Genomic DNA, 26,905 nt, shown 5'->3' on the forward strand with positions numbered 1-26,905 from the left:
TATAACAAATTTAATGAATAAATGTATAAACTACTGTAAAGTGTAATACAAAATGATATAAAAATGTAGAGGAACTTATAATTAGTGATACAAATACGCATTATCATATTTTTTCATTTTAACAGACTATCATTGTTTTTTTATATATCAATAAATATATTTATATTTTGTTAGTTATTTTTATAGACTACTAATTGCAATTTCCGATTTTTAAATTACATATAGGAAATAGTTACAATTATATACAATTGTAGCTCAAAATTAACCATACTAAACATATGTCATAAAGGTATACTGTACTGAAAGTATTTCGTAAATATAATATAGAAAATAAATATCTATTAGATAAAAATATCTTTTAGAAATATAGTTATTAACGTGATGCAAAACAATTGTAGTATTATTACTACTGCAATAACTTGAGCAGTATATACGTTGCTTTCTTTGTATTAATTAAATCTGCATGAAATTAAATTAAGTACACTTTTTAAATGATTATTCTATTCATATTTTTTTAAGATGTTCAACAGTCAAATTAGAGAATTCAATTATACATGTGTTATAATAAGTACATGTTTATAAATGTACACAACAATATTAAGGTTGTATTCTTTTATGAAGTATATATGTATTTACACGATATATACATTACGTATTTATTAAATGCGTTTAGTATGTCATCATTAGAAATAATAATTCACATAGACATATGAAAATCTATAAGTAAATAAATACATTTACACTACTTATGTATATATTTTTTAATAAATTATTAATCAATCTAATTTAATATCCATAAATAAAATGTGGCGATTTATATTAACCAAATTTACCAATTTTATTTAAAATTATGATTTAACAGCTATTGATATTTGTAAACTCAAAATAGCATAAACAAAGAGTGCATATACTTAGATAATTCAGTGTGCATTAAGTATTCTTACACTTTGTTAGTAAACTAATTTACTTGAGGTTTCATTGTCACTAGCACATTTAATTTACACTCACTGTTATATCTTTTTACGATATATATCATAAACAAAACTCGTGAACGACAGTGATACATTTAACCTAACTTCACGTCTGCATAATATTTATCGACTATACTTCGATTGTCATTGACATGTTTATCGATTCTTTCTGAATGCGGGTACGATTTTTTCAGTATTCCATCGTTTATTGCATTGCACATTCCATTTACGCGAAGTGTTTTTTAAGCTGAATCATTAATTATTAATTTCTCGTTAAAAAATTTAAAATAATTATCATTGTAGAAAAATATAATAAATCGATAGAATTTCTTCATAAATATATTATAAAGTATAATTCATCATTTTAGCAAAATTCTGATGTATCAGATTTGCAATATATTAAAAACAATGTTATTTTATATATATATATCACTCCATTTTTTACAATGTTCGTAAAAGAACTATTTAAAAAACTATTTATTATATAATATTTACATTTATAATGTCATTTTTTGAATATTGATGATAAAATGTATTTGTTGAACTGCAATAATATTCGTTATGTTTTTTTATTTAAGAGCAGATCAGAATTTTATAAGTTTTAGCATATTTTTTCAATGAAAATCCGTAATACAAGTATGATATCTTTTCGTTTTCCAAATAAATCTGATAGTAGTTTTTATTAAATCAGATATTTAAACAAATTTATCAAGTTTCTTTACATACAGTGTCTGATTCAAATTTAAGAAGAATACTTTTTTATTTGTTATTATTACAATGTAAAAGGAATACTTCCTTGCTTATTCAATTATAATTTGCATACTTGAAAAGATAAGAAATTTACCTGGAATCTGTTAATTTGTAACTGAAGTCACCCTTGGCGGATGTCAAAATATACACGGGGCTTTCTTCAGGCCCGCTATCATCTTGTTGCGAGTGGCCCTGATGATCGCTACCTGGAAGGCTACCATACTGCGGAGCATCTTCACTGCGCCCAGAGGCAGACGAAGAGCTCGAAGAAAGTGGTTTTGCATTGAGTGTGCCAAGTGAACTAAATGTTCCAAGTGGACCACTAATACTGCCATTGCCACCACTGACTCCAACGGACAGTTGACTATCACCTGCGAAACTGGACACCATGCTCGTTGCCCTGTGACATATAAATATTTCTGGGTGTAAACATCATTCTACATACTCAAGGTAAAAGGTGTTATAATTAATTACCTATTCTAAATTATAATTATTCATGAATTTTGATTTCAAATAACTTGATGCCTATAGTAACGAATAGACTGCGGATCTTTATGCAAAATAAAAAATGTTTCTTCTTTTAATTATTTTATTAAACTGAAACTAATACGGTCATGTTCTTAAATTTTCGAAATATGTCCACTGCTTTAAATTCTACATACCAGTTTTCGTTATAAATGCATAAAATCCATAGCCTGGTAATGAATTTAGGTAAATGTTGCAACACAAAAATATAATTACTATTTATAAATACTTTAATCAAGTATTTTAAGAATTATTTTATGTCTATAGCTAGAAATATTAAATCTGAAAACTCCTATTCCGATGTCTAAATTTAAGCAATGTGTTATTGTGACCACTTACATGTAATATCATTTATTAAATTAAAAATGATTTTCCAGTACCAACCTTAAACGCATAAGAAACAATAAATATATTTTTGTAATTATTCTACACAATGAGAAAAATAATATATTATTATTGTCTTGCAAGAATGAACACTATAAAGTCATTCGAATGGACACGCTTTCCAGTTCTTTGCTAAACTGATCTGTATGAAAACTATTAAGCTATCCATCTTCCAATTTAATTGTTTTCATGACTTTTATAAACTGCGTGAGCGGAAAAAAAGTTATGAAAGCTAAATAGTACATGACTATCCCACCTTTTTCTATCCAACATGCATTGCATAAGATGACAGTTTTTAACACCCTGTGATGAATTTATTAACAGCAACGTAACAACACAACTTTCAAATGGCCCCCTTCAAAATTTTAGAAAACTAGGATTATTATTTACAGTTCTGTTATTTGTTTAACATAACTAATTTGTAGTGGGATTCATTAATCCAGATATTTAAATTGTACCTTTCATTTTAGTATATCTTCAACATTTTTGAAATTATATTTTACTTTTGTGTTTTAAATTAATATTAATTATAACTTATATTTATATTAATGTATGTATAAGTTAGTATCAATAGTTATAAAGTAGTAAAAGATGTTCAAATAGATAAAAATAATTTAGACCCGAGTGTGTAAATAAGTAAATATTTGTTTAATTCAATTAAAATAAATTTGTTAAGTAGTCTTAAAAAATATAAATACAGATTTTGTAGTTACATTAAATTTTATACGATTTCAAATAGAGATGTCTGTTTTTTCTATGTGTTTTCCAAAAATTTGTTACAGTTGTACTTGAACAAACAAGTTACCTCCTAATTGAATGAAATGAAAGGCAAAGGATAGACATATTATTTCAATTAGAAAATATTTTTTACCGCTGTTAGGATCTAAATGTTCCACAGTGTGTGCTGTAGATTGTAGATAGGTAGGGAAGGTACAATGATATTTGAAGCAGTAATTGAATCTCGTAGATTCTATAATGTAGAATGTATTGTTGTTTGTCTATGTTGTTTCAATAGCTAAACAAATAAGTAAACTCGAACCAGCAATTGTTGGCGAAAATTTGATGTTTCAACAGGATAACATAAACGTACACGTAGCGCGATAGTTCCTGATCTAAATTCTAATTGTTTGGCACGTCGCGCAAAAGAACTAGTATAGAAAGGAAGGCAATTTAAAAGACTTCCAAATATTTGTTCCGCATGCATGGCTAGAAATCCGTCCAAAACTATAAAAACACTATAAAATATCTTTCGAAACGCACGTTGATGAATTTTCATTAATTAATTTAACATACATATACAGGGTGTCCCGCATGCCCTGGACAACCGATTGGGAAGTAATTCTAAACGCGAAAGTGAGTCGAAAAGAAAAAATAACATTTCTTTTCTGTTTCACGCCTCGTTTTCGAGAAAAACGAGTTTAAAGATCCGTCGTGTTCACGTGCTATACTGCTATAGTATATGCAAGAAGTAGAACCGGTAGATCATGATCAGGCGCATCAGTCGATTCCTATACATACATACAGGGTGTTCCAAAAATATTGCATTTCCTTGAAAAGGGTAATTCCTAAGGTCATACGAAGTAACTGTTTTTTTTTTTTTACGAAAATGTTCTCCGCGGCCTTGTTAAGGAGATATTAACGAAAAACATGCACCAATACTGGTAACTATTTATTGATAACTTCCACTTATAATTTCGGACTTTACATGTGTAAAGCAGAAGACTGTTCCAAACTAAATTTTTCATATTTCATCTAGTAAATTTCTCCATAAATGCATCAAAATTTTGTGCATTGCTTCTGAAAAACAGGAGCCGTGTAAAGAATTCTTTCCTGCTTTAATAGTTTTGGTAAGTTGAAAATAATACATTGGTGTTTTCAACGTCTCTTAATCAACTATATTAAATCGTACCCACCCATTTTCGTCATAAATGCATAAAATCTGCACTGTAGTTATGTTGATATCAATTCTGATCTATGATGAAATATAGTACTCACTGCGAGGAGTAAGAAATGTCTAATCAATATTGTATAGATCCTAAAAACCTTAATATTTATTAATATAATTAGACTGCGGAACTTTATGCAAAATAATAAATGTTTGCATTGATTATAAGACGCAGGAGTCAAATAAAAATTTCATTCTTCTTTTAATTATCTTATCAAGGTGAAACTAATACACTGGTGGCCTTAAATCTTTTTAATATCTCCACTGTTTTAAATTGTACGTACCGATTTTTGTCATAAATGCATAAAATCCGCAGACTATTAATAATCTATACCCTAATCAATATTGTATAGATCCTTAACGAATATTAAAAATCTGGAATCGAATAAAATCTTATTTTCTGTGGCCTTTTTAGATTTGACATAAATTAAAATCGTACCGAATTCTGTCATATTTTATATCCTAGAATTTTTGAAAATTTTCAAAACTAATAATTGCATAAAGACCCACACTCTACTAATTACTAACTCTTGAAATATTTTTCTCTCTGAAGATATATGGTGTTTAAGATGTTGGTCGAAATTAGGATACTCTCCCCTGTAACTGTTTTCAATCGTTGGTGTAAAATAATATTATGGTTTGTTAATGAAGTATTTGATTGCGTATCAATGATATGTATCCGACGATGGTTAATAAGCTATAAATCGCAGTTGGCTTACCTATCGGAAATGTCGCGCTCGAGGTCGATCATGTCTTCCGGTATCGCGCGTGAGTGGTTCGAATGTGTGTTCTTGGAGGCGATTGCGAGGGTGGTTGTGAGAGTGTTTGCGAACGTAGTCGCGAATGTACTCGTGAGGCTAGTCGTGAGGTTGGTGGTAACAGAGGCGGCCTCCTTTTGGCAGAGGCTCTCATGCGGCTGACTGATCTGCGTGGAGGCCCCCGGACTCGGGGGTGGGCCACCCCTAGGCCGACATTTTGGGAAAAGTCGGTTCAAGTCTGCGTTTTCCAAGATCAGGCTTGTCATCGCCACGTCACATTCATATCTTTCAGCAGCCTGTCCATTCTGAAACATTGTAATACACCGAAACATCAACATTATACTACCCCTGGCAAAAATTGTTCCATCAAACAAACCATGTGTCTATCAATGAAATTATTCATTGGAAAATATTTCCATTAACCCTTCGCCCGGTGTACATGGTCGCTGTATTCCACACGAATTCCCGCTTCTTCATCATTCCTATTCGAATATTTATTTTTATTGCTAGTAGGTTTAACCCTTTGCACTCGTATAATTATTTGAAGTATCGTTTACATTATTAAACATGTCGGTATTCAATCGATTAATAAACATTTAGGTACTGTATGAGGTATCACATATTACCAATTTCATATGCATCAAATGTAAAGAGAATCATAGGGAATGAAAATATTCTAGCTAGGAAGAAATGTTTAATTATCAAATTAAAATTGCTTCGAGTGCAAAGGGTTAAATATCTAGCTGAGGTTATACGTTAAATTAGATAGTAAGTATTTCCATTAACCCTTCGCCGGCATACCAGATCGATGTGTTTCAGGAAAGTTCCCACTTCTTCATCATTTTCTTTGGAATATGTATTTTACAAAACAATAACACGTGTGTTCGTTGAATTTTCAAATTATCTTTCCTCGACAACGAAGCCTCCTATGTAAAAATGTGATTCTACATTTTCGACTTAGTTTCGATAAAAAAATTACTTACTACTTACTATATTATATAGAAAATCTTCCCTCGGACATTTTTTGATCCGAAGCTTTTTTTCCGGGAACATCGAGTTTGATAATGCGGCGAATATGCGAGCTAGTAGATGCGAATCATCTGACGCGTCTGATCATGACCAACCAATTCCACTTCCTGGGTATACAGTGACTCTTAAAAAGACGAGAACCCTTTAAATCTTGGACCATACGACTTTGATATTTTTGAGAACTTGAAACAATTATTTTCTGTATGTCAGAATTACAGTGAAAATACTAAAAGTTGTTTTTCTAATCAAATCTAATACAACAAAATCTAACTTTCCGAGACATCCAAATCGTACGGTCCAAGATTACAAAAGTCATCTTTAAGAGGTATGTTTTGATGTTAAGAGTTAAGATTTAAATATCCTCAAGCATTCTCAGAACATTTTTATGACAATGTCTTTGTCATCGTCGCCCCGATGAAAATGTTAAAAATTATTCTATTACTTTGTTATGCTATTTCGGAGTCCGTATAATTTTCTGGTACAGCTAAACAGTTTACTATTTAATATTTGGTAAAAAGCAGGGCAATCCATCATTTTATTATCATTATTAATATTATATACATAAGTATGTGTATACTATTATTCGTGTTTAATATTCGCCGAAATAATTGGTTCAACAATCACATTCACGATTTTGATCGAATATTTTCCGCAAGGAGTAGTATTAGGTGTCTGACTGTATAACGTGTCGCAGAAAGGAGACGTACATCATACATCTCAGAATACCCAGAGTGTTCTGGTATTCAGAGTACAACCAGAAACAGGACGATTCTGAATGAGAAAGCGAGCCGAAAATGTACTGTCCAATTTTTTCATGTGAATGCTTGTTTTTGCACAAATATTCGGACACTCTTAAAAAGCCGATAACTTCTTTACAATTGGACTACATGATTCGAACTTTTTTGGGAAGCTAGAGCAATTAGTTTACTACAGGATGTGAAAAGAAATTTTTTTGAAAATTGCAATTGGTCGGAATTGTATACAAAGTACTAAACGTCGCGTTTTACAACTTTTTAACGTGGGCCTATATTGAAAATTTAAAGAATACGTTTTGTAGATCTGTGTCAATTATATGCGCTGTGAAAGTTCCATCGAAATCGGTTGATGCGGAAAAAGCGACAGGCATTGAAAAATGTAAGAATCTGCAGTTATAGGCCGAAAATCGTGAAAATCTGCAATTTTTACTATCTTTAAACGTTTGTAGCTCATTGCAATGTCGACCGATTTTGCCGAAATTTTCAGAACATGTTTAATTCACAAAGATCTACAAAACGTATTTTTTAAATTTTCAATATATACCTGCATAAAAAAGTTGTAAAATGCAACTTTTAGTATTTTTTCTACAATTCCGATCAGTTGCTATTTTTGGAAAAATTTTTTTTCACATTCTGTAGTAAACTAATTGGCTCTAGCTTCCAAAAAAAGTTCAAATCGCATAGTACAATATTAAAAAAGTTATCGCCTTTTTAAGAGTGTCCGAATGTTTGTGGGAGTCACTGTATATACATAGTGCGAAAATAACAAATAACTACATGCAAAAATAAGTCGAAAAAAAAGGAATAACAATTTTTCGTTTGGCAGCCCCTTTTTCGAGAAAATCGAGTTTGAAAATGCAGCGAACACGCAGTGATATTGCATAGGAATCGTCTGACGCGTCTGACCATGATAAACCAATTCTACTTTGTGCATATACTATAGCACGCGAACCTGGCGGAACTTGAAACTCGATTTTCTCGATTCCTTTTGATCAGAAAAATATTTGTCATTGTCATTATTCGATGAATCTTCTACTGTATAATTCTGAGTTACAACAAAACTTGGTTTTCATTAGTAAGCAGTGGTGGTTTTGCACCGTTGCCTTTGGGCGCCTTCATACCTTTTCCAGGTTACGGTTATGGGTCGATATCAAGCACAATTTTGTAACACCTCGCTTACCGATATTTTCCATCGAAATTTCAATTTGGTATATAAATCAGACAACACAAATCTATACATAGATCTATACATAGATCTATACACGATTATCTTCATATTATCTTTTTACACGACTGTTAGTCGGATTGCAAAACCGGAATCGCAATTTTTTTACTCTCTTCATTTTCGTCTCATATTGTCCTGGAGAACCATCCCTTAAATTTTCTCCCGTTTGCAGCCGAACACTCCGCATGTAGATAGACGATGAGTTCCATAAGCTAAAGCGAGTTTTAATTTTCTCAGATTTTAGTGGCAAAGCACTCGATTGATATACTCGACGTTTTATATTTTTAATTTTCTTAATATTGAGGCCTGGTATCAGTAAACGATAAAAATCCAAAAGAGTCTGTTAAAAGAATGTGTATAGGATTATTTTATCAATTTTCTCTTCCTTTAATAAGGAAGGACGATAAAAATCAAAAAGAGTTTTCTAATAGAATGTATGGGATTGTTTTATGAATTTTCTCTTCCTTTTATTTCGTAGCGTTAATTAGTTTGATAAATCGGTGACTCATTTATCAAATCAACATTTGAACACATCTGTCAGATTTTATAATCTCTATTGGGTCAAATGAAATTCGGTACCAGAAACTTCTTTTATCGGAACGTTTATATCCCTTCATAAAATGGTACGTGCTAAATAAGTGAAGGAGGAAAAATTGAAGTTTTCATACGTTACTTCGTTTTCGAGCAAATCGTTTTCCGCAACATGTGAGCTCAATAAATGTTTCTACAGGTTTCCGCCGCATTCGTGCTTGAAATGTGTAAAACGAACGTCTCTACTTGATAAAATTATTGCATCCACATGTTCAAAAATATTACTGAACACTTTGTGAACCGTCTGACAAAATACTTAGACGAATGATTACATAAGATTACATAATCTAAAGAAAAACACATCATCAATTAATCAACATTTTTTAATTAGCTGCATCTTTCATGATTTCAAACCTACGTCTTGTTTATCAAAATTAGTTTTCTTCGTATAGAAGCAATTGATAGACAAGTTGTGAACAATTTCTTTGCTTCACGTTTCAAATCGTATCCTTGACTATCCGCACATATTTGTTAAAAGTGAAAAAGTAGTTTTCTTTTTAATAACGATGTGTATAGATATATCAGTGACGAATGAATTCAAAGTTTCTTAAAAAATTCGGTCAATGATTGGACGATTGAAATCGTAACAGAAAATTTGTTTATGTTATATGTTTCACTTTAAAGAAAATAGAGTTTGAATGGCAGCGGCGTACCGTTAATTTTGTGGCCCAGGGCTAACACTGTTTGGGGGCCTACCCAATTAACCAAAATTAATTCAAGCATCAATGATTTTAAGTTTCTAATTTAAATTGTTTTTATTTTTTCGGCCGCGATGGGGCTCTTTTACTGAACGGGGCCCTGGGCTACAGCTCGGAAAGTCCATGTCTAGATCAAAATGCGCGTGCATATTACTTGAACGAAGTAGAAACGATCAGCCATGAGCAGACACCAAGCACACCCAACCCACCAACGCTATCACGAACACTATCTTTGATTTACATTTTTATAAATAGACACAACTCGCTTTGCTTATAAGTAGACTACGGATTTTATGCATTTTTAACGAAAATGTGTAGGTGCGATTTAAAACAGCGAAAAGATTTGAGGACATTAAGGGTATTGGTATATTATGTTCACTGCATTAAAATTATTAGTGAAAAATCGGAATTTATATGTAACTGCTGTGTCTAGCTATTGATGCACAAACTTTTTACCTTGCATAAAGATCCGGAGTATACCTACAAGGTTAACCGCGTAAAATTCAGTAAATGGAACAAATAATTCATTGAAGCTGTTCAAAAATTCCCGGGTAGTGAAACGAGAACAAAAGACTAACGATTTTCTTTATGAATCTCCACGGAGCTAACTCGTGCGCTGGAGAGTTAAACGAAAAATTTTATCCTTTCTTTTCCGACTTATTTTTCGTTGTAAAATAACTTCCTGCTCGGTTGAACCGCCCATCCGGCGTCACTCTGTAGAATAATTTAAAACCTTTTTTCTCTTCTAAATGCTCTGAACGCCCTCTATGATACCGATGCGGACAGAGCAGAAACGTATTTTTCGAGGTTATTCACTTATTTCGGAACTCTCGCGTGCGAGAACAAGAACGAATAACAACGGCGCAACTTCCCGGAACAATTAAGTTTTAAAAACAGGGCTCGTTGCCGGGAACGAGTTTCGCAGGGAATTTTTTTTTATGAACATTCAAACCGTGTATTTTTTTTCACATGAAACTGCCACGTAGTCCTCTTGATGATGTGATCTGGCGTATTTAAAATCGTATATTGTGAAAAACATTTCAAACCGTTGAGTAATGCCCGTATCACGATATATATATATTCTTAATAATAAATAAATTTAAAATCGAGTTTGAAAATGTGCGGCGAAGACGTCTGATCACGACCAACCAATTCTACTTCCTCCGTATACAGTGACTCTTTGTTAATATTCGGACACTCTTAAAAAGACGAGAACTCTTTAAATCTTGGACCATACGAATTCAATATTTTTAAGAACTTAAAACAATTGGTTTCTTTGCATGTCAGAATTACAGAGAAAATATTGAAAGGTGTTTTTCTAATCAAATCTAATGCAACAAAATCGTGACCTTGTAGTCGATATTTTGCTGACAGATCAACGATCCGAATCAATTCTATTATTCTTACTCATCTGTGTAATTGACCCATTTACATCATAAACAAAAATGAAAATGAATGTTCTTATTATTCTTGTTTATTGTACCTCGGTAGAAAAAATTTAAAAGTAAGAAAACACTTCGTATGTCAATAATTTGTACATATTGTTACGCGTGTACGTATTGTTGACAATAACAACAACTGCCTAACTGTTTTAGACAAACAAATAGAACGAATATGTACGCCAATGACGCAGATGTTAGTTAAAGTCAATATTGTCACAAAAGTGAGGAGAAATATCAACAAATGTGTACTGTGTAGTTGTTAATATTATCACGATGGAAAATACAATAGAAACGATAGAAGTTTGATGTCGTATAGTGTGGAGGAGGTGATGCCCTAAATTAGACGAATGTTATCAGCATTTTAAAAACCTCTTATCGCTAAAGTTATTAACACTCGTATAACAGGAATTCCAATTTTAAACTTTCTTTTGTCCGCCAGTGTAAATGCGAGCTCGCGGTTGCAGAATTTTTCATCGTGCTGCATAGAATTTCGTCGTGAATCGTTGCGATTTGAATTTACCTGGTCGACCTATTTATTGCTGGACGAATACTCTGTTTAGATAGCAGATCACCCGGCTGGTAGAACGTTCGAATATTAGGGTGTTTGGAAAGGGAGGGCTTTATGGAAGTGTCCCGTGTAGTCGGTGTACAGTAGATGAACAACAAGCTCTATTTATAGACATAAAGCGAAGCAATAAATTCAATATGGTTTCGCATGGATGTGTTCGTGGCGGCACTCTTGCAGCGATGCAGTAAATAAATATAAAACCGGTCAGTCCCAAAGTAAACATAAACTGGTGACTGAGTTATTGATTGAGTTATTGATAGGTGGAGTATGTACATCGCATGATATTTTCAGTGTGCAACCTTGCGCCCTTGATCCTGAACAACGGCAGGAGATGCTGCGTTATTGTCTTTCTTTTTTTGCAAACTTTCAACGTTGAAAAACATATTTCTCAATTAGACCGTGCAGATTAGAAAAAGATATAACGCGGGGTAAACCCGGCCGAGTTCGTGATAATTTTAGAATTCTTTCCCTAAAGCTAATGTTTATCTGGTTTGAAAATAAATCAGGGATGTTACGGCACGCTCGACACTTGTGCAATTGATGCAGTAGAATTTTATAAAAAAATGCAAAGGTATTGGATATCCGTTATTCATCTCGCGGTGAATTTTAGTTATTATTTTCGGTTTGTTGTCTGAACACTCGATCTACCCACCGCCGGTCAATTAACCGGTTTCTGATTTCTTATTTTGCAATTATTGAAATTATAACGATGCTTTCACTGGAATATTTTTGTATTCAAGCACACATACACATATTATTATAAATGATTACAGAAACTCTATGCATATAAATTCTATAATGTCATTTTTATAAAGCGACGCAAGCTATTTTTACAGCTCGATAGGTTTAGTGTTATATTTGTTATTTTAGGGATCATTGGAATCACTTGTACAGCTGCTGCACATAAAAGCAACATCGTTGTGCATTTTGGCACGAACAACGGCATCAAACGCCACAAAAGCTGCAATTGAATCCATTCTGCACCATTTCGCGTCTACATTATCTCTTTTCATAAGATCTAGGCGACCAGTCCTCTTTAGGTTTCTTATTTCGATAAGTAACGTAGATTCAGGCTCAACAAATGAATACGGTGTAAACACTGAACATAACATTGAACTATTCTGTGTAGAAACTTCAAAATTATAAACCTGGCTGAAGTGTCACTGGGATAATCACTTACCTGCATTACAGCGTTCACTTAATCTTTTTCACTAATCGTTCGATTGAACAATGTATACCTAACATACAAGTACTCATAGAAAAATCCAAATTAGCACGAAAAATTGCACAAAAAAATGTTTCCTTCAATTAAAAAGATTACCTCACTTCTTTAAACTCGTTTCGATTGGTCAAACTTTTTATGGACTGGGCTAATTTGACTAGTGTGATATTAATCTCGTGAAATCGTTCATTAGACAGCGGATCTTCATGTAAAATAAAAAATGTTCTGCCTGAATCGCAACACAGGAGTGCAACAGAAATTTATTGCTTCTCTTAATATGTTTATACGTTTGAAATGATGTTAATATAATTTTTGCTCGTGAATGCATCAAATCTGCTGTCTACTTATTCAACTAATAGCTGCGAATATATGTCTCGTTTTAAATAATTTAGTCACTTCCGTTTCACAGCGTGTGGATGGATCATAAAAGATGCCCAGTTGTAAAATGTCACAACACGTTGTGCAAAATGTATACATCAAGCTTTTCAATGTTAAACGAGATTGAACGAATTAAATTAAATTTTAGATTGAAAAATTGTCAGTTGATTTATAAAAATCAACATCCCGCATGTCTATGCACTTTTAAAACATTGTCGTTGCTATTTATTAACAGTTTTCTATTCCGTTAAAAGCGAATTAATTATTTTATGAAACAGTTTTAAATACCTAAAATACATCATACAAATTTTACGCATACCGTCGCGATTATTTCAGCTTTTTCACTGTTGGGGAATACGTACAAATGCAATTAAAATGCAAACAAGCAACGAATCAATGCAATTAAATGTTTTTAGTCATTTACCTCGAATAAATCGTAACTGTAAAAGGTCACTACAATTTAATGTTTTCAATCATTTATATAAAATCAGTTAAAGTCGATTGCCATTCACGTTTTCATGGATTATTCCATATGGAATTAATGCAATCAAATTTGATTGATTAAGTTGAATAGGTTGATGAAGTCAAAACATCCGAATTTATTTCGTTTCTGTACGAAATATAAAGCTGATATTTAATAGAGTTCTATAAGAATACTTATACTTCGTGCAAATATGCATTGGGGATGCATAGAGATACCCGAAATACTCTGGTAGCGCCTCACCGATCAACCGCGTCTAACGGCGTATCCTCAAAATAAATTTCCCCGAGAATGGAAATCGATTTATTTTTGTATGTAGCGCCGCTACATAGTTAGAAGCGCCATACATACTTTACACCGTGGCTTTAATTTATTATATTAAAACGTGAAGGAAACGTTTTCAGAACAGGAATCTCCATATCTTTTAAATTCCACTCTCGTGGAAATTACATAGAAGCTTATTAAAATGTTTTAATCATATTTGTAGTTCAAGGGGAAATACGCGTGAAATTTTAAAATTTTGCGACGTTCTATTAGCAATTTTGTAGAATAAACGTTCCTTTACTGTGTTATTTACTGTGAGAGCACTATCGCGGTCGCCATTAAGTGGACTTCTCAAACTAATCAAAGTATTGTCTCTCCATAACCGCGCTTTGACAATCTCTTTATAATTGTCCCGTCATCCCTTCCACATCACGGGGTTGACAGTAGGCGGGTCTTGCTATCTTTTAGTCGGTAGGTGGTAAGGAAGAGAATAGGAAGAGAAGGACAGAGAATTGTGCGAAACAGTGGAAATTAGACAAAACTACTCCATATAGTCACGTTGCTGATTCTAAGGGATGTTCCATTTAGACAACGAACACGTTACTATGCTTTCAAGACGACGCGACGCGAGTCATATTTTCGAAACTTTTAAGCTTCTACCGCAGTCAAGGTCTATAAGGAAATTGCCGTCTAAAAAAATTCGTTCAAGAATGTTTTTGTTTAATCCTTGTGTGGCCAACCGGGTACCCGGGTTAATCAAAATATTACAAAATTTCTCTGAATGTGTCCATTCTTTGCCCGTTAATTTATTAATTTAAATAGTCTTAAATTGAGAATTTGAGCAAATATGTTAAATAAAACATAAGGGTTAAACGGACGAACGTGATAGTATCGAATCGGCTATTAGACGATTATATGAACATAGGGTAACTGCACCAGTGAATAAACGGGCACCAGTAAACGAACGCTTTTGTATATTTCAACAAATTTTAAGCCGCACGGCATACTAGCGATAATGACTCTTGGGCCAATGGAATATATGACTCTTTTTCGTAGCTGTATTCCTATTGGTTTATATTGGTCACGTGACCATTAGTTTCTAAGATGGCCTATTTACACCAAGTGCGTTGAGTGTGTGCGACAGAGCTAAAACTAGTAAGGTATGTATACACGACCTTTTCTTTTACACGTGAGTTTTTATACTTTTCTTTTGCACATGAGATAAAAGTTACTAACAATATAGATGTAGGAGGGTTTAAATATTGAATATAAATCACAAAAATAGCTATAAAATGAATATTTTGTTACTCATAGCCCAGTAAATGAACAGAGAGTGTAATTCTTCTTCTTGTAATGAAGAAGACGAAGAGTATGAAGTGACAACAATGGTAGAATGCGAAAAAGGAAAGGTATGGAAATGGCCAGAGATTTCAGATACGGTTTGGTACAAGAGACAGGATGTTTCAACAAAGATAACGGAGCCAAAGAAAATTAATTCTAGGGGATTTTTTGTGATTAAAGAGTTAAATAAATAGGAGAATATTGTTTAGTAATTTTGTTCATCCATTGGACCATCATTGTTCAATTACTAGAATGTAGTGTTCATTGACTGGTATTCTTTATATTTTTTATTTAACGTTTAATAAAGAAAAATAATAATAATTTCATTTTATTTGTGTTCATTTTTATTTTTGACAAATGAAGTATAGGGAGCCATTTGGCATATATGAGATTCCTTTAATTCACATTTTTTTTTTTTAATAAAATATCTTCCTGAACAATTTCTTAAAAGAGTCTTTGTTCATTCACTGGTGCAGTTACCCTAACAGATTTTTGAACGAAACAGGTTACAGATTTCACGAAATAGATTTGACAAATCCTCTGGAACAAGTATTAGTTAAATTTGTTCTTCAGTCTTCAAGATATTCATGATTAGACTCCGGATTGTATGCATTCAGGACAAAAATGAATAGCTGCAGTATAAAACAGTGAACAGTTTAAAAAACTTTACAAACAGAGTATTGGTATATTATTTCCGTTATATTGAAATTTTATTAGTGAAAAATATAAATTTATATTCAACTCCTACGTCTTGAAATTTGTGCACCCACATCTAATTTTGCATAAAGAGCGGGAGTCTATTCATGATATTGAAACCGCTATTTCGAGGAAGACGTTCAACGTTTCAAGCACGGTTTATACTCAGACGCGATGCATTTTGGATTTGCATGATATCTCACATAAATTTTTCAGTATCGAAGATATTTGAGAAATGCTATATTCTCGTGAACGTATATTTGAAAAATTCGTTTGTGACCTATTTAAATGTTGGTACCTCCGAATTAGAACGCGGTCTATGTTTTTACGATGCACTACTTCGTCAGTAAAAGTGCCTACTTTAAAATACCTGGAAATAAATTTCGTTTGAAATTTTGATAAACGCCTTTTAAAGGGTCGAATTCAATAATTATTCTTGACGTGCAATATTCATTTTCTTTATCTTCATTTTTATTCATTTTATTCAATTAATTATCTATTCTTTTATTATAATTTTACATTTGCTTCGTATTCTATTTTAAGACTTTTCTCGTCTTTGCTACCCTGAAATCTACTCGTTTGATCTTGCATTTGCTTCGATTTTTATTTTAACATTTCACTCGCCTTTTCTACCCTTACATCTGTTCTTTCAATTTTGCATTTGCTTCGATTTCTATTTTAACATTCCACTCGCCTTTTCTACCCTTAAATCTATTCTTTCAATTTTGCATTTGCTTCGATTTCTATTTTAACATTCCACTCGCCTTTTCTACCCTTAAATTTATTCTTTCAATTTTGCATTTGCTTCGATTCCTATTTTAACACATTCCACTCGCCTTTTCTACCCTTAAATCTATTCTTTCAATTTTGCATTTGTTTCGATTGCTATTTTAACATTCCACTCGCCTTTTCTACCCTTAAATCTATTCTTTCAATTTTGCATTTGCTTCGATTTCTATTTTAACACATTCCACTCGCCTTTTCTACCCTTAAATTTATTCTTTCAATTTTGCATTTGCTTCGATTTCTATTTTAACATTTCACTCGTCTTTCCTACCCTTAAATCTATTCTTTCAATTTTGCATTTGCTTCGGTTTCTATTTTAACATTTCACTCGCCTTTCCTACCCTTAAATCTATTCTTTCAATTTTGCATTTGCTTCGGTTTCTATTTTAACACATTTCACTCGCATTTTCTACCCTTGAACAATATCTTTCCTTTACCTGTTATTTCCTCCTCTATGAACGATATTACGACTGCTATTATATCGTACCGAAGAAGTTAGTTAGTAAATTGGTGTACGTGATAAGTAGCGGGAGAATACATTAATTATTACTGTCCTCCGAGTATCAGTACGAAATTCAAAACAGCATTACCAAGTTTCTCTAACAAGTGTAATAATAATAGTATGAACATTCCCACGCATAGTGCTCTATATGCGACAACTATGATGTGTCGTGTTCGTGGAATATGTTCGTCTCAGGAACGATAAAACGCAATGAGAACAAAGAAGCAGAGGACAGCGCGATGAAGGAAGCTGATGAAGAGAAATGTATGCGGTAATAGGACACGGAGAGCGGTAAGAAAGAAGAAAAATGAGAGAAAGAACAGAAAAGGAGAGAGAGAAAGAGGGACGAAGAGATGGTGAAAGAACGGAGACTAAAAGGGATATACGGTTGTCAGGGTATAGTAGGGAAATACGTGTTTCGGTCGAAACAAACGAAAGGGAACGGGACAAAGGCGAAAAGAAACGAATGCTTGCGGATTTGAAGAAAACATGAAGATGTCAACAGAAGAAGCATAAAGGTGGATGGAAGAGGAGGATCGAGAGAGAATGAGAGAGAGAGAGAGAGAGGGTGGTAGAGAGGGAGAGAGAAGAGACGAGAAAGTATATGCAGACCGAGAGAGAGGACGAGGGTTTGGTCCGTGCTTCGTTGAGCGTGGAATCAATAGGAGGTCACTGGCACCAGTAGATACAATCGGCACATTTTAAGTCCACCTCAGTGTTGCACAGCTTGCTACTGTATTGACCCTCCTTCTTTTTATGATTAATTCGCGACATGTGCATATTCGTTATTCCCGTCCTCCCCTTCTTCGTCCGTTCTTTACGTTCCATCTAATTTGCAGCATAATGAGCGCGGCAACTGAAATATTTATGAACTCCGTTAAGAATTTCTGCTTTTAATCTACGCTGGATCTGAAAAATATTCGAACACTAAATTTCCCAGTCTCTCGAGAAACTGGAGATGCTTAAACAAGGATGACTCCGTTGAAACAAATAGTCCAATATTCATCCTGGTCTCAGTTTAAAGATCCACACTTCTATTTTCACTAACCGTCGTTCAGTTTTGCCTAAAACAATTTCGCACGGCGCGGCGTGACAGATGAAAAACTGAAGACACACGATTCGAAAATGCTATCAGTAGAAGCGTCTCTGAAAACATTATTCTCGTGATTGAATCTTTCGTAGATTCGAAGACCGAAATCACCCCTTTACCACGACACAAAAAGCTTGATATAAGATTCTTTTTAGTCGGCTTGTTAAGGTTTAAATGAAAGGTGTACAATCAACTTTATACCACCGAATTTGTTTGTTAATTTGGTTCTATGAAACGGTGACAAAAAATCGTACATCAATTGCTACGATGTCGCAAAGGATTAAATGTCGTAAGAAAACTTTTTCATGATTTTACAGTGGTTTCAAATTATAGCATTTTCGACGAAAATCGGTCTTGAGTTTACCCTCTACCGCATCACGTACAAATATGTCAGAGGAGAATGAATAATGGCGTGCGAGAATAAAATCTTCAAGCTTCATAACGAGCCCAAGTTTATTGCTACATGATCGTTTTTTACGAAATTATAACAGGTTATATATCGTCGATTTCTCGAGAATCAGAAATTTTATGGTGATATACTTTTTGAATCCACTACAAGAGCTTAATTCTTAATAAGTAGAATTGATTCTATGCATAGTTCTCCTTTTATCCTATGATCTATTGTATTTTGAATCGCAACACGCATGTATTTTAGTATAAAATAATTAAAGTTCAATAATAAAATTTATTATTCACTCTGTTTACGTGTCAAGTTAATTATAAAGCTTAACGTTGGTAAAATGTGTTTTACGATAATCATTTTTTGGCCGATAATACTGTACAATATTAATTTCAAAATGCACAATCCATCCAACCATTACTAATTTATTCAGGAATTATCGAAGTGATTTATTTCGTTGCAATTTGACGTAGTTCTTTCCTAAACGTCAATAATATTTCATCTTTAATTTCGAAGCGTATTATTTATTTAAAGTGTATTATTGAAATTTTGGCCAATAACTAAAATTTGCCTTGAACATTTTTTTATTAAAACAAATATAGGTAAATTTGCACATTTTACTGATGACTTCATTTGGATTGATAAATTAAAGAATATTTCATTAAACAAATTAAAGAATATTTTTTAGTTCGTTTCGCCAGAACGTTGTTTACTACAACAGTAAAAGATTATCAGCAGAAAAGAAGAACTAGAAAATTAAAAACTAATATTGCCCAGGTTTCAGTAATTGAATTTAACAGTTTACAAAATTCTCAACAAAAAAGGCAGTAGATGTCTGCAAAGAATTTTGAACCCACTTCTTTGTCATTCTCTCCAAATAGAAATGAATGAATTACTAACAACCCTTACTGTATCTATACTTTTAATTATTAAATAATGTAATATATATAATTTGTAGTAAATAATGATAATTCCAATCAGCTGTCTGTATTAAGTTAGAGAGTAAGTACCATTTACAAGTAAATGCTCCAGTTATATATTTATTTACCTTCACTGCGCACCATCACTGCATTCTGCTATAAAATCGTGTCGAAACTATCGGTTGTAAAAGTGTTAACACTGGACCGTCGCGTCGGCTCTCACATTAGCGTACGTACAAGACCGAGTGCTTCTTCAATTTTCTTGCATCAACTTAATGTACAACAAAAATACAATAAAAAATATATAGCAGTAGTAACAAAAAACAATTGTAAAATGCTATGGATGTCGCCTTTACAACATCCCTTAAAATGTCTTTCGCCATAGCTGTTTTACTGTTAATTTGCTGGACAAATTCGATGTTTACTAACCATTTACGTTGACCCGAAAGATCATTTTTGCATTGAAATATTACTGTTCTACTATGAATATTTATAGTATTCATATTTCATGAAAGGGTGCTTTCATTCCTTGATGTACTTGGAAGGTATGCTTCGGGAACCCTTTTTTAATAAATTGCAGACGTAGTTGTACACATTGACTATGAGTTTCTTGTAATCATCGAAACAATAATAATTTACCGAGGAAAAGATTGATCGCAAAATTCCTTTCCAATTGTTTAGTTTATAATCCAGATTAATACTACTGTGTAAACAATCATCTTTCTTCAACTTCCAAATTAAAAGAGTTAATCCAAATCGTACCAGTTAATGATTGTCTTAAATTAATGAATTTTTGAATTTGCTTCTCAGATGAGTATTTATTATAGTTTCCATAATGATTTGCGAATGCAGCTTGATTTCACTTGTTAAGAGAATCGCTAAAATATACGATCTGGGGTTAGGGATGATTAATTAGATCGAGAATATTTATGCGATCTAGTTTGTATGTATACACAAGAATACAAACGGTTGTCTTATGCGTCTTTTAAAAATCTTATTGGAGCTAAACCAGAAATTAATTATGCTAATTTATCTGTAATTTATAATTTGATCCAGTATTAATTATTCTAGAACAATTATATTTTGATCTTCCGTTATCTTGCCACAGATTTTCCCTTTCGGTTATTCCATTTCAATAATTGATTTTCATATAAATTATTTCTCTCGAATTCAATTATTTACCTCTCCATTATCTCGATTTTCGCCAGCAAGAGACAAGTAAAGTTTATTCTGAATTTTACATAATTTTAGGCACTGTAAATGCATAAAATTAAGTGATTAACATTCTAACGATGAAAGAACTGACGAGTAGGCTACAGATTTCATGGATTTGTGACAAAAATGAGCAGGTGAAATGTAAAATGGTAGCGAGGAATAGAATTTAAGTGTATCCGGACATTATTCTCAAATCATTAAAATGATTAATACCAAACTTACCGGGCACGGAAAGCGATTAAAAATGTTTCAGCTTATAAATTTAATCCTCTATTTATTTACATTTCGTGCAATTTTTATTAAAATATGTGATTGGGCAAAGAAGTGTATACAATTTCCATGTAAGTAACTTCATAATATCAATAATTGCGAAACGAAAAATAGAAAACCGGTCACTTGACCGCCAGTGGTAGGTTTAGTGTTAAAGGGAGAAACAAATTCTTACGTGGTTCCAGTTCGTTGTAATCGACGCTTAAAATGCTTATTTTGCATAGCGAACCGCAGCCTACTGATGAGTGGTTCCAGGATTGGTTTGTACGTTGAGCGTAGCCGATTAGGCGTTAAAAAGGTGAAATAACAGGACAACAAAGGGGTTGGGGAAAGTCAGTTTCCATGGAAAGGGGCGTTTTAAACGCTCCATTCCACGCTCCATTACTGAATGGACTGCCATATGTACATAGGTAATCACATTAACACATAAAGGTTGAAGTTTTGTGGGCCTAGTGTAGCATTGTCCACCTATGATACAACATGTCAAATTCCCCCACCATTGGTGGTTCCTATAAGCTTACGCCGTGGGTTGCCATGGATATGCATTTCTCCCCCCCCCCCTCTCTCTCTCTCTCTCTCTCTTGCACGGTATTCAGCTTTCAGTGCACGAAGAATAAACAGTATCCGACATATGCTCAATTGTTCGCAGAAATTGTGAGTCTATAAATAGCATATTTACTCGAGTTATCTCACGATTAAGCCAATAATGTCACTCGTTCTTCGGTATATTATAGAACGGTTATTACTTGTTTTTTTCTCTTTTTACCATCAAACTGTTATCACGCATTGTAGCCTCTTGTTCCACACGACTTAGCCACGAGTGGAAACTTCGATACTTTATCATCGGAAAATGCCGCTTTCAATAAATTCTCGAACTAAGCCGCTCAGTTGGTCAGAGTTTAAGTTATGTTAAATGCCGTGTGTGAACGATGACCCATCTAATAAGAAACCTATTTGCTTCGTGTCGTTGTGTAGTATTGTTTTTCGTACAATAAGAAATGCTGCAAGTAGGACGATAGAATGGCAAGACGATATTGCTTCTAATTTTGCACAGTGCAAGGACAACACCGGAACAATGCTCTATTTCACAAGATTATTTATTTATTGTTATTTTCTATTTTCAAATCATTTTCTAGATTACGAACTTGTAATAATGGTGATATTTATACGCCAACGTTTGATATCTGTCCGATTTGAAAACGTCACGTCTCGTGCGCGCATCTCTTCATTTACGAAACAATTAAAACTTCATTGCTGCGGAACATCATCAAAAATTGCTGTTACATTATTCACGTTAGTTTACCAAGCTGAATTTAATAACGTGAACAATGATATACACACAACGATTTGTTAACTGAAATAAGTGATAAAGCTATTGCGGATATTAACATAAGATAATTAATGCATAAATTCAGTAAATCCCTACACCATGAAGTTTGTAACTACAATAAAATCCTCGACGATAAATAGCCTAAAATTGTTTCTAATTTTATCGCTAGCCACGGTTGCACGCACACCAGCAAACGAGCACGAGCGCTCGGAATAAAATGCCCCCAGTTTCGACGTGTCCAAAATTACGTTAATTGTGTAAAGATTATCGATCAAGAATCCAAAAATGTCTGCCCTCGTACTTGCACACGCGTCCGCTCCTGCTAACGAACAATAAACCCGAGGAACGTGAAATTCCAAAATGAACGGGCAAACTTCGTTGTGCAAAAGAGAAAATATTGGAGAACATTCGAAAATATAAACGCGTATCGCATCGGTTCTGCTCGGAGAAGGGGAGCACCGTAGACGTGTACGGTCGAGTATAGTGTGCCAGTTTGACACTTAAGCAGGGGACACGTACGATATTGTCAGACCGAACCTTACACCGCGAGTTGGGACAGACTCATCCCCCTCGGCCTTCGAGAAATCGGAATAGAAGATTGGTTGCACCGATCTGACGAAAACAGAGGACACGGCGAATAAAATATTTCTCGAGGGTTGGGGGAGGGAGGCCGAGGCGGCGAGAGATTTCGTCGATTAGAACGGTTCCGATGCGGTTTCGAGGGAAAAACAGAGCAGAGGCTCTCGGGGTTGTAGGCGTCTGTCTAGCCAGAGGGTTTCGAGGGTGACTCAACTTGCTGGAACCTCGATATGCTTGCTCGCTCGAAGGAATTGAACGGGGGAACAGGGTGTAGACGCGAACGGTTCGCGGATTTAGCGGCGAGAATACGGTGGACGACCGTAATCAGGTCTTCCCACCGGAGTTTCCCGTCGTATCCACGACTTGTGAGAAAGAGAAATCGATCCAACATGTTAACGCGTGTCTGGCATCGAGGATGGCAGCCACCCGAACAATGTACGTCTTCGGAAACCGCGGAGGATCCGGATCGTTTCGAGTTACCTTTTTGTGTCCGTTCTACAGCGTGCACTGGTCACTTTGTTATATGGCACGATACACTCGAATCAAATTGTCACACGAAATGTCGCAATAATCTGGTAATACAATCGCGAGTACACAGGCCTTCGGACGATAGTCAAGCACTGAGCGAGTAGATGGCGCCCGCGCTTGTACGCCACCCCTAGCGTCAAATTTTCCCCCAATCCCCTCCCCTCCGCCTGCTCTTTCCACCCCCCCCCCCCCCAACGCAGCATCGCTCACCGCTTTCGGATAGAGGGTTGATCGTGTGACTCATATCAAAGCGCCGAAAGTCAGCGCCAATTCTCGAATTTGTGGAATTCATTATTGCCAGAAGGAATTCCAGTTTTCAGCTGTTCCGTTTGATCGACCGCTTTAAACCTTCCACGGTAAACAACGGAAGATTTATGATTGTTTGCGAGGGAAAGAGACGAATGGGAAATTACGGCCCGATGCAGCAGGTTTGTTGACTTTCCTCGTGTGTAGGAATGTTGATCAGGTAGAAATAAGCTTATCATCTCGATAACGTGATAAGAGACCAATCGAAACGATAAATTGCATTCAGGTTAACGTTCCCTGAAGGTGCAGCCGTAGATTTATATTTCTCGGTTCGAGATTAATGTGAATGGCTACTTGTGTTAAAGGCTGGTTGAATCAAAACGGACGCATTGCAATGATCACTCTAGAAAGAGTATAATATATGTGAATATTAATTAATATACTATTAATTTGTAAGAACAATGTACGATTTTGTTGATAAATTTTTGGGAGTCTATGTTTTGCTTGTTTCATGTTCCGAAATAAATATAAACACGAGCGATCCGCATACTTGTCCACCCCACTTTGACCACCTAAATATTACAACCGTGGATATAAAGGAGAGTGGGTAACGTGCAAGTATATGCGGTATGAACTACAAGAAAAAAATTACAATTAATTCAATCTTTCAAAACATTTGAATGTTAAAAAATCATATATATTCTAATTTTAATTACTTTATTCGTAAAGCGAGCTATTACAAAAATATAAAAATCACTAAAATATGTGTAAAATTCTTACCATATTTTTAAGTATTTAATAATCGCTGTCAAATAAACACAATTGACATATAATAAATAATAATATAACAATATCTTAAAATAGAATTTAGAATAAATAAAATTAATCAATTTGTAGGTATTTATTCTTATTCTAATCTTCAATCGAAAGAATTTTTAAAACTGGTAAATAATACCGTTGAAATTTATATTTAAATATTCCGTATTTTTTATAAAATGAAGTTATTTAACATCGCGGATAATATAGCATGTATAAGTACGTTAAACATAAAATTAACTTCGCTGAAAGTTGTATGCGTGTTCATATATACATAAGTACATACATATACAGAATACGTGGTTTTTATTGATGAAGTGGTTGACAATGTGTTTTGATCGCCGCTAGAGGGCTACAAATTGTTAAAGATTCTCGCTTGTGATCGCTTGCAGTTTTTCGTATCTCGCCTATAGCTGAATACATTTCTTTCCTTAATTTAAATAGCATCGCAAAATGGAATATATAATTTGACGACTAGGTTCCTCTTTTGTATGCTGTTTTCGACTATAATTTCAAAATAATTTACAACTTTTATTATAAACGAATAATGGCACGCCATCTGGTGGCGTCGCCCATAGTATTTTGTCGTACCAATCGACTATACTACTAGACTACATGTTATTCTCTGCAATATAGGAGGACAGTATTTTTAAGGTTAAGTATTTGCTGTCACTTACATTTTTCATTCGAATTGCATAATATTTATACTCGTTACAAGTTTAAAAAATTATAACATAACGAACTATTGCTTACGGCGAATTTGATTTGCGAAAGTGTTTGTTTACGAAAACCCGTATCGATTATATAAAACTTTATAATCCTCAGGGAGTAATATTTCGAAGTTTCTACAAGCGTATTACAATAATTTAATATACAAAATCTATTTCACATTTCAGAGTGGTGTTTTGGATGTGATTTAAAATGGTTTGCGAAAAGTGTGAAAAGAAATTGGGAAAAGTTATAACTCCGGATCCATGGAAAAGCGGAGCAAGAAATACTGTGGAGAGCGGAGGACGCAAAGTCGGAGAAAATAAAGCACTGTCAGCAGCGAAAGCAAGGTTTAATCCATACACTGCTACGTTTGAGACTTGTAGAATATGTAGACAAAAAGTACATCAAGTCGGATCTCATTATTGTCAATCGTGCGCATATAAGAAAGCTATATGCGCGATGTGTGGTAAAAAGTTGATGAGTACAAAAAATTACAAACAGTCCGCTACTTAACGCATTGTAAAGCAATGCCTAAGTTTAAATCCATAGACCACTTTGATAAGGAGCTAAACATTATGTCGCTACTAAGTACATATAAGCGAATACGTATCACGTATAATTTTACAGGAAAGAATATATTTTTTTTCAAATTATAGACTGTAAATATCCAAGACAAGATAACATTTTATAACAATATATACGTAAGTACTAGGAAAAAGCTGTTATAGCTTTTGTACAAATTAAAAATGTGATGTTCTATTAAATTCAATCTCGTCGATTTCACACAAAACTATGATTTACGAATAAACTATGAAAGGCACATTAAGTATATGATTAGCTTATCATCATTATTATTACTTAAATGACATAGTTGTAAGTATTATTTGTAAGTTGAAGTCGTAAAATATTTTGGAGTATGTGTGACAATATTACATATAACAAATGACAACGTTAAGTTAGAGAGTTACTTGATTTGTAAGAGTTGAATGAATATTTTCATGTCATACGGATTTGACAAATGTATTATATTTAACAATCATTTTGTAATAAAAACATTTTCTTGTTTTATACAATGTGATTTATTTCGTTAAAATAATTTTATATTATATGTATATACTATATATAGATGGTATCATGAAATACCTTTGAAAAACGGCAGTTGTATTTGTACAAGTTAATTTGTCTTTGAATATACAATCAGTCTACAATCTGTGCTCTATACAATTTCCTAATATAAAACGTACAAAGTGAAAATAATTTACCATTTACATTTAAATATTTATTAACCTCTTCAGGGATATTGCTACATGTGTGTGCGTTCATTTCCTCTTAAAATAAAATTATTCTAAGTAAAACAAAATTATTATGCATACATCTTTCCTTTCTACTTTAGAAAATTCGTCCCTGAAGAGGTTGAAATTCTTATAAAATTATACATTTAGCATGTACATACGCATTTATAATGTGCATTATGCTACTCTATACGTTT

The 26,905-nt window shown here is 33.6% G+C and overlaps 2 protein-coding genes across 7 annotated transcripts in view; one reads left to right on the plus strand and one right to left on the minus strand.

Annotated features, from left to right (window-relative positions):
• The window catches only part of LOC143219157 (uncharacterized), a 65,837-nt gene extending 42,082 nt beyond the window's left edge, over positions 1 to 23,755 (minus strand). For all 5 annotated transcript variants that reach the window (XM_076445028.1, XM_076445027.1, XM_076445026.1 and 2 more), the window contains exons 1-3: positions 23,596 to 23,755; positions 5,295 to 5,638; positions 1,816 to 2,121 (exon numbers count right to left, since the gene is read on the minus strand). In XM_076445028.1, coding sequence (XP_076301143.1) covers positions 1,816 to 2,121; positions 5,295 to 5,599 — 611 coding nt within the window. In that variant the 5' untranslated portion in view covers positions 5,600 to 5,638; positions 23,596 to 23,755. The remainder of the gene's footprint in view (positions 1 to 1,815; positions 2,122 to 5,294; positions 5,639 to 23,595) is intronic.
• LOC143219174 (cysteine-rich PDZ-binding protein) lies at positions 2,029 to 26,380 on the plus strand. Of its 2 annotated transcripts, none has more exons than XM_076445075.1 (2): positions 2,029 to 2,171; positions 25,602 to 26,380. In XM_076445075.1, the coding sequence occupies exon 2, from the start codon at positions 25,627 to 25,629 to the stop codon at positions 25,927 to 25,929; it is 303 nt and encodes a 100-aa protein (XP_076301190.1). In that variant the 5' UTR covers positions 2,029 to 2,171; positions 25,602 to 25,626; the 3' UTR covers positions 25,930 to 26,380. The 2 variants fall into 2 exon arrangements, with proteins under 2 accessions (XP_076301190.1, XP_076301189.1); XM_076445074.1 differs by lacking the exon at positions 2,029 to 2,171 and adding an exon at positions 25,085 to 25,359 and having other exon boundaries at positions 25,602 to 26,377.
• Positions 26,381 to 26,905: the final 525 nt, after the last annotated feature.

Source organism: Lasioglossum baleicum, unplaced genomic scaffold, assembly GCF_051020765.1.
Source record: "Lasioglossum baleicum unplaced genomic scaffold, iyLasBale1 scaffold0021, whole genome shotgun sequence".
In the NCBI taxonomy this organism is placed as follows: Eukaryota; Metazoa; Arthropoda; class Insecta; order Hymenoptera; family Halictidae; genus Lasioglossum; species Lasioglossum baleicum.

Excerpts from the sequence above, each read along its gene's own strand:
- LOC143219174 (XM_076445075.1), top strand. The coding sequence starts at position 25,627 with ATGGTTTGCGAAAAGTGTGAAAAGAAATTGGGAAAAGTTATAACTCCG.